The sequence below is a fragment of the Monodelphis domestica genome, chromosome 1 (assembly GCF_027887165.1).
Source record: "Monodelphis domestica isolate mMonDom1 chromosome 1, mMonDom1.pri, whole genome shotgun sequence".
Taxonomy (NCBI): domain Eukaryota; kingdom Metazoa; phylum Chordata; class Mammalia; order Didelphimorphia; family Didelphidae; genus Monodelphis; species Monodelphis domestica.
Genome location: NC_077227.1, coordinates 269,664,967 through 269,679,844, shown reverse-complemented (window position 1 = coordinate 269,679,844; position 14,878 = coordinate 269,664,967). Strand labels below are relative to the sequence as shown.

The 14,878-nt window shown below is 34.2% G+C and overlaps 1 protein-coding gene across 2 annotated transcripts in view; it reads left to right on the top strand.

Moving 5' to 3' along the window:
* C1H14orf39 (chromosome 1 C14orf39 homolog) overlaps positions 1-14,878 on the top strand; it is a 58,022-nt gene that overhangs the window by 2,759 nt on the left and 40,385 nt on the right. For both annotated transcript variants that reach the window (XM_007472971.3, XM_007472972.2), the window contains exons 4-7: positions 1,978-2,104; positions 3,512-3,601; positions 9,270-9,457; positions 9,539-9,581. In XM_007472971.3, coding sequence (XP_007473033.3) covers positions 1,978-2,104; positions 3,512-3,601; positions 9,270-9,457; positions 9,539-9,581 — 448 coding nt within the window. The remainder of the gene's footprint in view (positions 1-1,977; positions 2,105-3,511; positions 3,602-9,269; positions 9,458-9,538; positions 9,582-14,878) is intronic.

Here is a 14,878-nt window from a genome sequence, read left to right as displayed (position 1 = left end):
ACAAGATCATGTCTTCCTGATTCTAAGGTTGGTTTTCTAACCTCTACACCATGGTGTTCCTTTTTCAGTCATTAGAATTAAAAAAAAATACTATTAGACTTGAAAAATTCCACATTTCCAGTAAAATTGTTCTAAACATAATTTTATGAATGGGAAGGCTAGGCAGTAATGTAACAGAAGGAGTATTATATGTGGACTGAGAAGATTAGATTTTAGTTTTGACTGCCAGTTCCTAGCTCTATGACATTGGATAAGTTAATTTAACCCCTCTTTCTCTGTAAAATGGGAATATTGTTTATTCTATCTATCTCACATATCATGAGGATCAAAGAAAAAAATTTGTAAATTTTCTAAACTATAAAATTATATTTTATTTACAGGTAATGTTTATTAGCTATAAACAAATTGAGTAAAATGTTATACTTAATGTATTATATAACCAGAAGGAACAAAAAGCATAAACTGAAGGTTATGTTATAATTACCAAGGTTAGTTTGGGACAAGAGCTGAGAAAAGGAGTATCCTCCCCTCTTTGGGAAGTAGAGAGGAGATTATGAGTATGGAATATTGCATTCACTGTCAGTCTTGGTTGATTTTTCTGAAATACTTTTTTTTCCTATTCAAATTTTTGTTACACTGATGGCTTAAAAGAGAGGGTAGGGATATACTGTATTTATAAATGAAGGCAAAGTAAAAAAAAAAAGATCAATAAAAAACCAAAATTTTGATCTAAGACTGACAAAAGAAAAAAATCCGTTGTTCTTGACTCTGCCCCCCCCCCCATTTGAATTAGTTTATTTAGCCAATTTAGAACATTATTCCTTGGTTACAATAATCACATTATTTCCCTCCCTCCCCTCCACCTACCCTTCCCACAGCCAACACGCAATTTCATTGGGTATTACTTGTGTCCTTGATCAGAACCTATTTCCATGTTGCTGATGTTTGCACTAGGATGTTCATTTAGTCTACATCCCCAACCATATCCCTTCGATCCATGTATTCAAGCAGTTGTTTTTCATTGGTGTTTTTACTCCTATAGTGTTTCCTCTGAATGTGGATAGTGGTTTTTCTCATAGATTCCTCCTAGTTGTTCAGGGTCACTGAATTGCCACTAATGGAGAAGTCCATTACATTCGATTGTACCACAGTGTATCAGTCTCTGTGTATTGTCAGAGGCTTTTGTAATGAAGATTGTTTCCCAATTTGTTGCTTCCCTTCTAATTCTGGATGCATTAGTTTTGTTTGTACAAAACCTTTTCAATTTGATGTAATCAAAATTATTGATTTTATATTTTGTGATTTTTTTTCTAGCTCTTGCTTGGTTTTAAAGTCTTTCCTTTCCCAAAGATCTGACACGTATACTATTCTGTGTTCACCTAATTTGCTTATAGTTTCCTTCTTTATATTCAGGTCATTCACCCATTCTGAGTTTATCTTGGTTTAGGGTGTGAGATGTTGATCCAAACCTAATCTCTCCCATACTGTCTTCTAATTTTTCCAGCAGTTTTTATCAAGTAGTGGGTTTTGGTCCCCAAAACTGGGATCTTTGGGCTTATCATAGATTGTCTTGCTGAGGTCACTTACTCCAAGTTTATTCCTACTAATCCTCCTTTCTGTCTCTTAGCCAGTACCAAATTGTTTTGATGACCACTGCTTTATAGTATAGTTTGTTCTTGACTTTTTAGGAAGTCTAAAATTGCAGAGTATTAAGAATTTTTGGCTTGCCTTTAATATTTTCACTTGTATTATTCTATTTGGAATGAGTGGGAACTTTGTGGATAGTAACTATATATTTTAATGGTATATATAATATTCATTTTGAATTTAAAATGAATTAATAGAAATTGTGTATTATCTTTGAATGCCTTATATTTTATATCATTAAATAAGATCTTTTTGTATGGGATCAGTTACCATATAAGTTTATTTTGGCTCTGTGATAAGTACATTTCAATAAAATACATTTCTTTTCAGTATTCTGTACAAATATAAAAGAAAAAAAGAGGAATATTTTTACTCTACGAGACAAAATAAACACAAGTGATGATGAAATTGATCATTACCATAAACATAACAAATATATGAAGAAAGATTGTATTAAGTAAGTACTTTATAGAGACAAAATTTTATCTTTGGTATTAAGTTCTTTAATTTAGTATTTCTAAATGAGAGTCATAGCTAAAAGTATGTTTCTCAAAGTTTTAAGGTCATAAGGAAGTATTCTACAATGAAAAAGATATGCAGAAACATTTTGTTACTCAGAATCCACTAAACCAAACCCCATTAACCCAAAATTTGAAATAATTTAGTGGATACAAGATTATTTTTGAGTAACATGTTAGAAATAACTTCTACCTCCCTGCATTTTCTGGATCTTCTTTATAAATGAAGAGAATCCATTTAAAATTAGTACTTACTTCTTCAACATTTAATTTCTATGGTTAATTATTCTAGGTTAAAATATTTCTATGTATTATGTCAGATATTATGTCAAATTGTCAATACTAGGGTTTTTTTTAACTTGCTTCTGTTTACTAATACCTATTTTTATTTCAAGATATTGAGTGCCTATTATATACACATCACTGTAGAGTCTTTATTATATTCTGTGCTTGAAAATGGTTATTTCTTTGAAAACATTCAGTGTTTCATCATGACTATGGATTGCTATAGGTTAGACATTCCAGACTAGAAAAATATAAATGCGAAGTATTTTGCAAGGTTTAGATAAGGAATATTGGGGAAATGAAAGAAAATATGAATATCAGCATAAGATAAAGCAAGATTTATGAGAGTTTCAGGGCACTACAATATAGCAATGAGGTGAAACAGTATTTGGAAGAAGCAATGGAAAGAATCTATTTAATACTTAAAATGGAAACTGCTATATGATAAAAACCATTTTGAGGTTGTCACATTAGTAGGGTCCCCCCCCCATAATTACAAAGCCATATAAAAGAAAAAAAATTTATGCTTAAATTGATAGGCATTTCATTCTTTGATTGTCTGAAAGTAGCATTGGGTTTGGTTTTCTTCTTTTAATTCAGGAAGACTGAATAATAAGCCTTTTTCTAAGTTTCATCAGGGTAGAAAATATCTCTTTATTCCCTCTCCTAGTTTTCTGAAGTGGCTACCCCAAAAGAAATGTTGAGTTAATCTCTCAGCTATGTGGTGCCCAAGAAAAACTGGCTTTGTAGTGTTAAAAGGAACCAAGATATGCTGGAGCAGAAATAGCATAGCAATACCTTCTGCAAGCAGCTCTGTTCATATTTTCCTCTTTCCATCCACATTTCAAATCATTTTGCATAAGAAAAAATATTTTTAAGAACCCCACTTCTGTGTATAGATGCATGAAAAGGGGATGATAAATTATTTTTCTTCAGTGAAAGTCTGTAAAAGTCATCCCAAGGAGAAAAAACTGGTGTCTTTCATTGGATACATTTATTTGTTAAAACTTACCTTTGTTATCATCTGATATGCTCTTAATGCATATAAAATTATTCCACAGCTGGATGCCAACAAATGATGTCCTTCATAAACATGAAGATTATTTGCAGGAACAATTTCAGAATCACCAGGAAACTACCGAAAAAGACAAGTATTGTACAGTGCTAATTCAAATTGATACACAATATAATTGTTAATAATAAGAAATGGGACATTGTAAGAATGCTAATTGAAATGGAAAAATTTTGTGTTCAAGGAATTTTAAAAAATAAGTGTATTAGTACTTCTTTGTGAATTATATTGCTTCTGATGTTTAGCAACTGAATCCTAAGGCTATAGATCAATGATCTCCAAAGGGTGTGCTACAAAAGCTGTGTAAGTGTGAGAGGAAAATGACAGCTGGCATCACTGTTGGGATCTCTGTACCCAAGGTCTCCTTAGGGTTTTTGTACACATGTCCTTGGAGCAAAGCCAAGCACACATGAAAATAGGTGGAATAAGAGCACATGTACATTGTCAGAAGATAAGTGCATCAACATGGAACAAACACATGCATGTAGTTTTCAAACCATGTACATCTCCTTTCATTCACAGATCTTAACATATATGAATTGACTCACAGGTCAGTAAATAAAGTGGACTCTTTGGTCCAGGGGTGTTTTTCATAGTTAGTCTGGGAATTGTGATTGTTCTCTGGGACTCTGTGTGGAAGTGTGCTTCAGCTTTCATGTTGCCAAACCTTTTAGATACACAGTTATGGCTCTTGTTTATGAACTAAGAGCTCTCAATGTGCAAGAATGCTTCGATAATGATCTTTACACTTAAACTCTATAGGACTAGAAATGACATTTTTTTATTTCCACCCATTTGTGGAATTAATTTTGTGGAATTAATTATTTTACAAAAAAAAACTTTGAACAGTGATAATTGTTGTTTTGCAACATAGATTCTTCTTTTTATAGATTCTTTACTTAGCTGATGAGTTGTGTATTGTTAAAAAGAAGAAAAAGGTTGGATATGGTTCCTAGATGATAAAACAAAATAATGATGATGATGTTGAATATTATAATCTTCACATATAAAATACTATTTTAGGAGTGAACATTAACTATGCTTTAAACACAACTAAAAGAGAATATTTTATATGTTAATTGTGTAACAAGGATGAAGGGGGTGAGCATGTGCCTTACCACCCCCTTCTAGTGAGCCACATGTACACTGGCTTAGCACTGAAGGACTTGTTCTTTGGTATGGCCTGAGAACAGTTATTAGTCCTTATGGGACACTTTGGGACATCAAAATAAACCTTTGGTCCAATGATTCCTGTGCCAGTATGCTGAAAAGGCTAAGGTGTATGTTCATTCCTTTCTTTCCTATTATGTAATTAACATATAACATGAAATATATTATTTTTCAAATGTTATCACTCTATGATCAGCATTACATGAAATTTCAGAGTTTCCCTAGTGTTCACTGTTGCCCCCATATTACTTTCCAATTTATATCTAAGTGATAAAATTCCCTGGTTCAGAATTGCCTGGCTGGCTACTGCTTCATTCAACTTCAGAGGCCTGGATCTTGCTATTATCACCTCTAGATAAATCAGTTTAAAAGTGTGCTACTCCTTTTCTTCCCAGATAGTGCCTACTCTTTTCTGTTCCCTATTAGAAACTTTTTGTTTCTTCTGAGGAGCCAAATATGAAGACAGTAATGGACTTAGAAAATTCTTATTAAAGCAACTTGAACAGCCCTTAGGAACAGATCTTACTTATATTTTGATTTTTATATACCTTTTCTTTGCTCCTTGGCCTTAATATATATAAATCTCACTAGTGTAACCTTTATCTTTTCTTTTGATTAGTTTGTTGCTCTAAGTCATTCACATTCTCTAACTCAATATTCCTATACAGTTAATCTGCTAATTTTTCTATTTATGCAACTCATATATACTTTTATCTTCACAAGTATTGTGATATTTCACATACTCTGGATATCTTGCTTTCTGCCCTGTCACTATTTTTACTTTTCCTCATTTGGAACAGATCCCCTTATCCAGGCCTCAGGAGACCTTACCCACTTCCCCTGATGGAAGCTTTGGAACTTCATTCTGAGTTGTGCTAAGTGATTGTTGTGAGTATAAACTCACCTAATCCATAATATCTAGCAGGTCTTAGACTCTCATCCTTACACTACCTTGGGCATCTTGACTTTTGCCTGGTCACAGTGCTCCCCCCCAATCCTCCTACCTAGTGCTTGAGGAATGATCGATAATCAAATCAGTACTCAGCTCTACCATTCTTCTGGAAAGTGTGTGATAGCTGACTGTCTTATCCACTATCCTTAGGATTCTCTGGGACAAAAGTCCTTTCCCTTTCTACCACTTCCCTCCATAATATCTCCTTTCATTAGAACTTACGTTCTTTGAAAGCAGGGATGGGGATTATATCACTTTTGTATTTGTATGTCCAGGACCTTGGACAGTGCTTAGCCCCATAAGTAGGCCATTAATAATTTTTCCCATTATTCAATTATTCATTCCTGTTCTAATCTACTGAGTTAACAATCCCAGATAGGAAAATAATTATGCCAATAAAAGCTTTTATTTATATATATATATGCACACATACACACATATATATTACCTAAAAGTGCCTTTTCTGTTGCTACTAGAAGCATTCTTAATGTTCACAGCAGAAATGTTAGTATATATAAAGTTAAAACAAAATATATAAAATTAATCATTACTTATTGTCTTTTGGATTACTCAAATGAATGGATAATATTTTTGTACTTCCAAGAACCTGTAATTTTATTAATATGACTACTCACTGGAAATCTACAACCCTTTATAACTTAGTAGAAGACCTTTGAGAGTTACCCTGTGGCTAACTTGGTTTTTCTAAATTTGGGTTGTTGGATGGTAGCCTATACTCAAAGACTTTCTAGCTTGAAAGACCTCTGAGAGCCCAAATTCTTCAGGAATAGCTTTGAAGAACTCATCATCTCCATAGGAGGTTTCATATTAAGACATTAGAGGAGGAAAACTAACAATTTTATTTTGAATAACTTGTATGAATGAAAAGACCAAATATATTTTGTTCAGTAGGTTGTAAATAAACACTAAGGGCCTAATATGCGCCAGGCACATTGCTGATCCCCAAGTATACAAATACATACAAAAAAGAAAGACAGTCTCTACCATCAAAGAACTTAGAATCTAGAAGAGGAAGACAACACACAAAAGAAATCTGAAAAATTCGTGGGTCAGAATGGGGGCAATAAGATTACCTAAGCATGACGGAGAAATGAAGCCAGGTAGAAAATAAGATGTTTGTCTGGAGTTCCCTTATTAAATGGAGGTTTTGGAGTTCTAGTTGGCAGGGAAGAGAGCAGTGATGAAGTATGAGTACCAAGACTGAATATGGATTCTTTTCTTTGCTCTTTGGGGTATCTGATTAATGCAGGTTACAAATAAAGTAATAAGCTCAGAGCTCTCAATTCAGAGATTTTTCTTAACTTCTGGACAGAGGTATAGCCCTTCTGTTCTGAGTTATATTCTTTTGTAAACCAAGGCAATCTCTAGTTATCACTTCCATTATGTTCTATTTGTAATTAATGACATACAGAAGTCAAAAGCAATTAAGATTGATGTTTTCCTTATTTATTGAAAATTGCCTTAAAATATTATTTAAATTAGCAAATTAAACAACTAAAATTCATGAAAACTCTGGATTTAAACATCTATCTTTTTGGTCAGAATGGGAAGGAAAAACAAAGAAAGGAAAAAGAGGCCTGGATTTTTTAGCAAGGGCAAGATCACTATTGGGAATGTATCATGTTCCATCTGCTCTCTGTGGAAGAAGATTCTAGCTCCTTTGGACAGCCTGGACACTTGAAACCATCCTTAGCTTCTTTTCTTAACCACCTGCCCAGCTGTGCATCTGTATCTTCTTTTTTTTTAAGCCTTGCCTTCTGTCTTAGAATTTATACTAAGTGAATTCCAAGGCAGAAGAGTGGTAAGGGCTAGGTAGTTGGGGTTAAGTGACTTGCTCAGGGTCACACACCTAGAGATACCTTTTATCTTCTTATACTCTCTTATACATAACAGTTCAGAAGTTCCTCTTTGAGATAAACCCTGCATTTCAGCCTACAGTCTTTGATAGATTCCACAATCCCTTCCAGAAAAGAGAAACTATAATTCCCAGAATTTCCAATGAGGGCTCAGAGTAGGATATACTTATTTTCCCTCTGTTACCAGTCCAAAAACCATTAAAAAAAAAAAACAACAGAGTAGGTCTGTTTTCCTTGTCCATTGTCATAATCTTATGCCAGGGTGGTGGTGCTGCTATTCCTTCTTCAATATTTCTATTTCTCCAAACATACCCCAATTTTTGTTATCTTTGGTATTTATTACCAGCCTCAATTTACTCTAAGCTTTTGAGCACAACATCTTAAAAACTTACAAGACCTGCCTTTTTTTTTTGTAATTAATCTTTCTCATTTTTGACCATATTTTCATCTTCTGTGCCTATCTTTTTAAAATCTGAGTTTCTTTCAAGTCTCTTATGTTTATAGCATTGGTGTCATCATTGACTTAGACTCTCATTCACCCTACATGTACAATCCATTGCCAAATCCTAACATTTCTACCTTTATATCATCTTTCATGTATACACCCTTTTGTATGCTCTTAGAGCCACAACTCATCCCCTCTCTTCTGGACTACTGTAGTTGCTTTATAGTTGATCTCCAAGGTTGAAGTCTTTCCCACTGTCATTCGTCTACCAAGGAGATTTTTCTAAAGTGGAGGGAAATCTGACTATGTTGTCCCTGAGCTCCATTGGCTCCCTATTGCTTTTGGGATCAAAGAAAAAGTCTTCTGTTATTTAAAGTCCTAAATATCCTGTGTCTTTTCTACCTTTTCAGAGTTTTTATTCTTTTTCTCTTCTACATACTCCACAATCTAGATACAGTGGCCTTGAACATGACATGCATTTTCTAGCCATCTTGCATGTCTAGAATGCTCAGCCTCCTCTCTTGGGCCTCTTCATTTCCCTTAACTCTCTCAAGACCTACTTCAAAAGAAAGCTCGCCTTGTTCCCTGCAGCTTCTATTGCTTTTCTCTTTCAGATTCCTTCATGCACACTTCTTGAGGGCAAGGGCTTTACTTTAGACCTTCCTTTGTCTCTCTGGTGCTTATTGGCACATAGTAAGTGTTTTGTAAATGTTTGTTAACTTTCTGACTATACACATTGTACCCAAAGTTTTAGACTTTTGGGACACAATTAGTAGCTTAAAATTGCACTAAGACTTTGGAGATAATATTTCATTTTTATTGGGAGTCCCCTTTTCTTTCTCATGCAGATTATATATGTCTCCTTTTGTTATCTAAAATATGCTTTTTGCGATGGATTGGAAAATATGATATAAGTTCTGGACCACCTCTGAGTAGATGAGAATATTTAGCTCATCATTTGAGGGAGAGAGAATGACAAATCTTTAGAACTGGGGTTTGATAGTATTAATAATGGAGAAGGAATTGTTAGTATGTGTATTATGAGAGTACATCTTGCTGATATTTTATAAGTATAAATTTATGAATCATTCAGTAATACTTCCAAAGTAATATGGAATAATTATCTAGTGTTATGATTATTTATGAACATAATTAGAATGTATTTGCCTTAATTGAATAATGTTCTTATTGTTTTTGCATCTATAGTATTTTATCTCATTACATTTAAAGGCAATACAATTATTTATGAGTTTATTCATATGTCTGCCATATGATTATCAATTTCCCCTTTTTGTTTTAACAGAAAAATGTATCATGATTATATGAGACAGTGTAATGATACCTTGAAACAATACCAGCTACATTACTCAGAATCTTCTTTTGCTCAAGAGTATTATAAGAATAAAACAGAAGTAGAAGAAATAAAAAGCCGAATAATAACATGTTCTGAGCAATGTAAAATTAAGGAAACTATTCTTATGGAACTTATAGGTACAGAAAAGTTTTATTATTAATACATTGTCCTTGCAAAAAATACCATGAGTTAATATAAAATATAACTTTGTTTTTCAGTGCCAGCTCCCTTTAAATCACTTCCTGACTGGGCGTTACAAATGTATCCACACTTTTATTTACAATTTTTAAAATATGTGATTTCTGAATTTTAATTTTTAATGTTTCACTAAGAACCACAAGTAATTATCATTTCATTAAAAATTAATAGGTAGAATTTTTCAAGTTAATTATTTTAAAGCTCTCAGATAATATACATATGTATATTTAATGTGTATATAAGTATATATTTGTACATTGAGCTTAAATCTGGGACTTGCTGAGAACTATGACAGCACCCTGCTTTGCAGTTGTAATTTTGGTTTTGGTACATGTTGTAACCATTCTGGAATCTGTTATTTTAGTAGGCATAGTTGTTCTGCCTAAACCCATTATAATTGTTGAATGGGGTGCCTTGGTTTCCCCTAAATCCTTGGGAAGAGAACTATTCCCTGAATCTACATTCTCTCATCATGTTGATCTAAATTTCCTGTGGCTAAAGTTATTTCTTTGAGATTTGTAAGATCTCATTGCAGCCATTGCCTTTACTTGTTGCATGTTATTGTCTGTCAGTTTTTGCTTAAGGTCTCTGATTTCGTTTTGCAAATTGTCAATGACCTCTGTTTTTTTCCCTCAGCCTATCTATCACATTTGCCCTGCTGAACATAAGTAGCTACTTTCTTCAGTTTTTCAAGTCCCATTTTAAACCAGTCTGGGCAGCTATTTCTGAAAAGTTTTTTTACTATAGGAGAGGCATTCTTCATGAATTGGTGACATATGTGTTTAACATGTTCTTCTGATAGCAAATCATATGGAAGCCATTTCTCACTGCAATCAATTATCCTGTCTAGAAAACTAGCTGGAGTCTCCCCCTCCTCTTGTCTTAGAATTTAGAATAAGTGGGCACTTGGAATTGGCCTTCATAGTTTCTAGGAGTGCTTCTCTTGCTCTTCCCAATTCTCTATGTGCTGAAATTGATGAATATTCCCAATTTGGCTCCTTGGTCAGCCAGTTGGCCAATTCTGGATTATTATTAGTTTGCCCTATAATCCTTTGTTTCTCCCTTTTTATAAGAACTTTATCTAGTAACACTTCACAATTCTTCCAGGAAGGATCAGAAATTTTGATGATCCTCTTAATGTCTCGGACAGCCTGCATTGGTTCTTCTTCATACTTAGGAAATCTCTTTTTATTGTCATCCAACTCTGCCTGAGTGAAATTCTTATGAATCCTCCAGAGACACCATAGGAATTTCTCTTAAGGAAAACACGGTAGCAGGGTTTGATTTGAATGCCTCATTTTCCAACTCTAGCTTTGTAGGTGCATCAGATTTCTCTGCACCCTGCACTGATCCTTTTGCATTAGCTAGCTCTCTGCATTGTGCCTCCACATTTTCTAATTTCATTGCCAGGTAATGTAGTTGATTTTTTATATCCATTCCTGTAAACCTATTGCATCTCTTAACTACAACCAGTATTGCTTTAACCATTGTGTATAACCAAGCCAGTACAGGGACATATATAAGTTGTTGTACAGTCATTTTTAGTACAGGCTTCAAACATTCATAACCTATCCAATCTTGTATCATAGGTAAGGTTATGTAAAAATTGGTAGGGAAATACATTAGTTGGACAATGTAATTCCACATTGCTACAATGAAACAATCAGTACATTTCAAAAAGCTTCCTTGATTAGGAAGTTGTAACTGACTGGGAGAAGGGTTTTGGAGCCCCCTGCTGTTTCTCCCACAGGAATTACAGCCTGTCAGTGCTGGAGTTCTATGGCTGCCTGGACCCCCTGCTGTGAATGAGAATTCTAAACTGCTCAAAAATGGAGATTATAGGTCCAAAAGTCCTATTAAGCTTGCCAACTGAAAAAATAATGTGGATAGATGGTGATATCTACCATAGGACACTGGATTAGATACTTAATTGACTGTAAGTATCTCAGTTCCCTATTGTGAAGGGAAGGCAAAGTGAACCTTCCTTCAGTAGGCCAGTGCACACAAGCCTAGGAGATTTGTATAAAAATGTATCTACGTTTATTGATAAATCAAGGGTAAAATATGAGGATTAAAACACAAGGATGCCCTAACTCTAAGTCTTAATAATCCACCCTTTAATATACGTCCATCTCACAATGGAGCCTTCAGTTCTTCTGGCTACACTATTTCTCCCTGACTCTAGTTAATTTTCCCCCAAAAACCTTTCTAATCTACCCTACTACAGTCCTCTGTTGCTGGTTTAGTTAGTTATCTCAGGAGTTGTCTCCAAATTTATTAAGAATGAACCCAAGATGGCCGAGTTCACTCAGAGCTGAGTATGGGTCTGAGATGGAAACCTCAGAGCCCCACAAACAGGATCTTCAAGTAAACTTTCTCTCAGGCAGTGTTGGTAAAATAGCAGGTATAGATATATCTTAGTTAAGATTTTCTCTCCAAAGAAAAAGAAACCTCCAAATGCAATTTAAAGGTTTCCCTTCTTCCAAAAAAGGTTGAGGTAGGAAACACTCAGAAGAGTGCAGCAGCCTTCCTCTCCCAGCTCAGGACAGGAAGTCGCAGTTGCTTACTCAACTACCTTCCTCCAGCTCCTTATACATTCCAAGATCCTTTCCAGAATTCTTGGACTGAGCTCCTGCTAGTAACTCTGGAGACAGGATCCAATATTCTTAAACTTAATCCTACCAAAATTTAGCTTTCTATAATCCCATTCCTATAAGTTATAGATACATAGATAAATATATGTGTGAATGTATAGTATAATCAGGAGAAGCCAACTCAAGAAAGAATTATATATTCTAGAATGTTTCCAATGACTCTGTTTCTTATATGTTAAGTCATATTGAGGGAAAACTTTCAGCTATATTGATTGATAATTGCTTTCTAGAGTAGTAGAAACTGTCTCTCACTCTCACTTTATTATGTGCTTCCTGATTGGCCTAACATTTGCCTGATTAGCAAGAGTGTGGTCATCCCTGACAGTGAACTTTTATTCCCTTCCTAAATTAATAAACATTTGCTTGATCTCCTCCCACTAGAAGGACATATTCCTTTGAATCTCTTTCTGCTTTCCTTAAAATACTCCATTATTACCCACTCCATTGTCCAGTCTTTTGTACTTTCGCTTGTTACCCACCTCTTCCAAATCTTGCCAGTTTTCCCCAGCTCTTCTGTTGCTTTTCCTTTTCACCTGCTGACCTCTAGAGTTGCCCTACTCTGTCTTCTACCCTTGTTGGCTTAGTTCCCCACTGTCTACTTGCTTTATAATCTCTGCTATCTATTCATTCTTTTACTTCATCGGGGAAGATGATAGAGGCTTCTTGTAGTGAGAAGTGGGGAGCAAAGATATATTATGGATGTAGGAATATAACAGTATGGGAAGAAAGGTGAAATAATAAAAGCAAGCATTAGGGAATGGAATGAGAGTGGCAGATAAGATTAGATTGGATTAGGATTGGGTAGGTGAAGGGTTGAGGAAGGGCAGGATGAAGAAGAAGGTTTAGGTACAATAGTAAAAAGGAGACAGAAGACCAGAAAAAAAGTGACTAAGGAGAAGAAAACCACCTAGATGGTTTGAATCATGGCTTCTAAGGTAGGAGCAAAAGTTAAATTAGCTTGAATATATAGACATTCATGCAGGCCATGATTTGTTTCCTGTGGATGCATTTAGTATATGCTACAGAAATCCTCTTAGAAAAGCAAAATTCTTCCAAAGTAATATGGTTGTAAATAATAACAAACTTAAACATATTTATGGTCTCGTTGACTTGGATACTCTCCTTAAAGCAGATCAAAATATGTTCTCACCTCATCTTGTTCAAATCTTTTATGTGTCTTCTCACAAATTATACTTAGGATTCTTCCCCTATGCTTTATGATGTAGGGCTTCATCTCTTACTATGTTACCACCTAAAAACTCTTTGATGATGTCTTTTATAATACTTTTGGTCACATAATTAGTTGTTTTTCAAAGATGCAGGATTCACAGCATCCCCTAAAAAACACTGCATTTACAGATTAGTCTTTGTTTCAGGGAAAATCATAGGACCATTGAAAACATTACCCAATTTTCCAAATGCATTACAGCTTCCTATCTTCCTCTTTTCAATTAAGAACCCAGTTTATTATCCATTGATAGTGGTCCAAGATATATGTGCCAAAGGATCAACTCAATGGGCTGTCTATGCAACTGCAAATCATAGGCATTCTTTATCCACTCTGTTTTACTTTGTTACATTGAACTCTTTTGAATAGTTTTAGATCTCTTTTAGAAGGTTCTGTTGGATTCCAGGATTTAATGCAATTAGTACAAAATCAGACACAAATAAGAACATCTCTAGGACTTTACCATCTATAGAAATTCTTCTTGATTAGGACACTGTGCAACCTCTTTGACAATGGTGAACACCTTTGATCATTCTTCTTCATGTTTTATGTCTTGATAGTAATAATCAGAGAATCATCAAATAAAATGATCTCTGATGTTACAAAAATCAAGGTATCTTATTTGATCTTAACATATGCATGGGAGATAACTTGATGTAGGAGAGCCTTTAAGGTGGCATTTTTCTCTATGAAAAATTGCATCTTATCCATTAGTGAGATCTTCTGTACTTTTCAATTAGTTGAATGACTGTAAAATGTAGTCTTCTAATATGAAAAAGACTGGCTGTTTCCTTCTGATGGTTTTTTTTTTGTCAATGATGCTCTTAATATTTATTCTCACAAAGATTTTATGAGATGATAAGTTGTGTTTGTGGACTAGCTGTCATAGATATCTTGATAGCTTTTTTTCTGATAATAATAATATTTATGAGTTTTCCAGTCATTCAATATAATTTTATCTTTCAGATATCTTGAGAATTGATCACTAATCACCCTCAGAATTGCAGCATAGTGTCCAAAGCCAAGGTTTAGGCCATTCTGCTGCAAAGTCATTCTTCCTTCTGTTGCTTCAATTGCTGAGTTTATGAAATAATACCATTTATAATCCTTCACTACCATGCATGAGATATTAAAAATAAATTTGTATTCTAATACAAATGTATTTCCCTCAGCTATTTAGCAAAGTGATTATGCATTTTTCTGGTTGAACAAACAACTTTTTGGCTGTTTTGTGCTCACTGTAGGAACTACTTCATAGTAATTAAGCTTCTTTGGGAGATAGTGTTAGTCTGCATTAATGTTGGTCCTTTTATCTATTTCCCTAATTTAAAGCTTCAGTATCTTGTTCAAATAGGTCAGATTGAAGTTATTTTTAACTGCTTCTCATAGCTTTTGTTCTTCTAATTTTGTAATATTTTTTATATTAGTTACAAAAACAATTCAGAAATGACTCACATATTGGTAACAAGTTGTTTCTT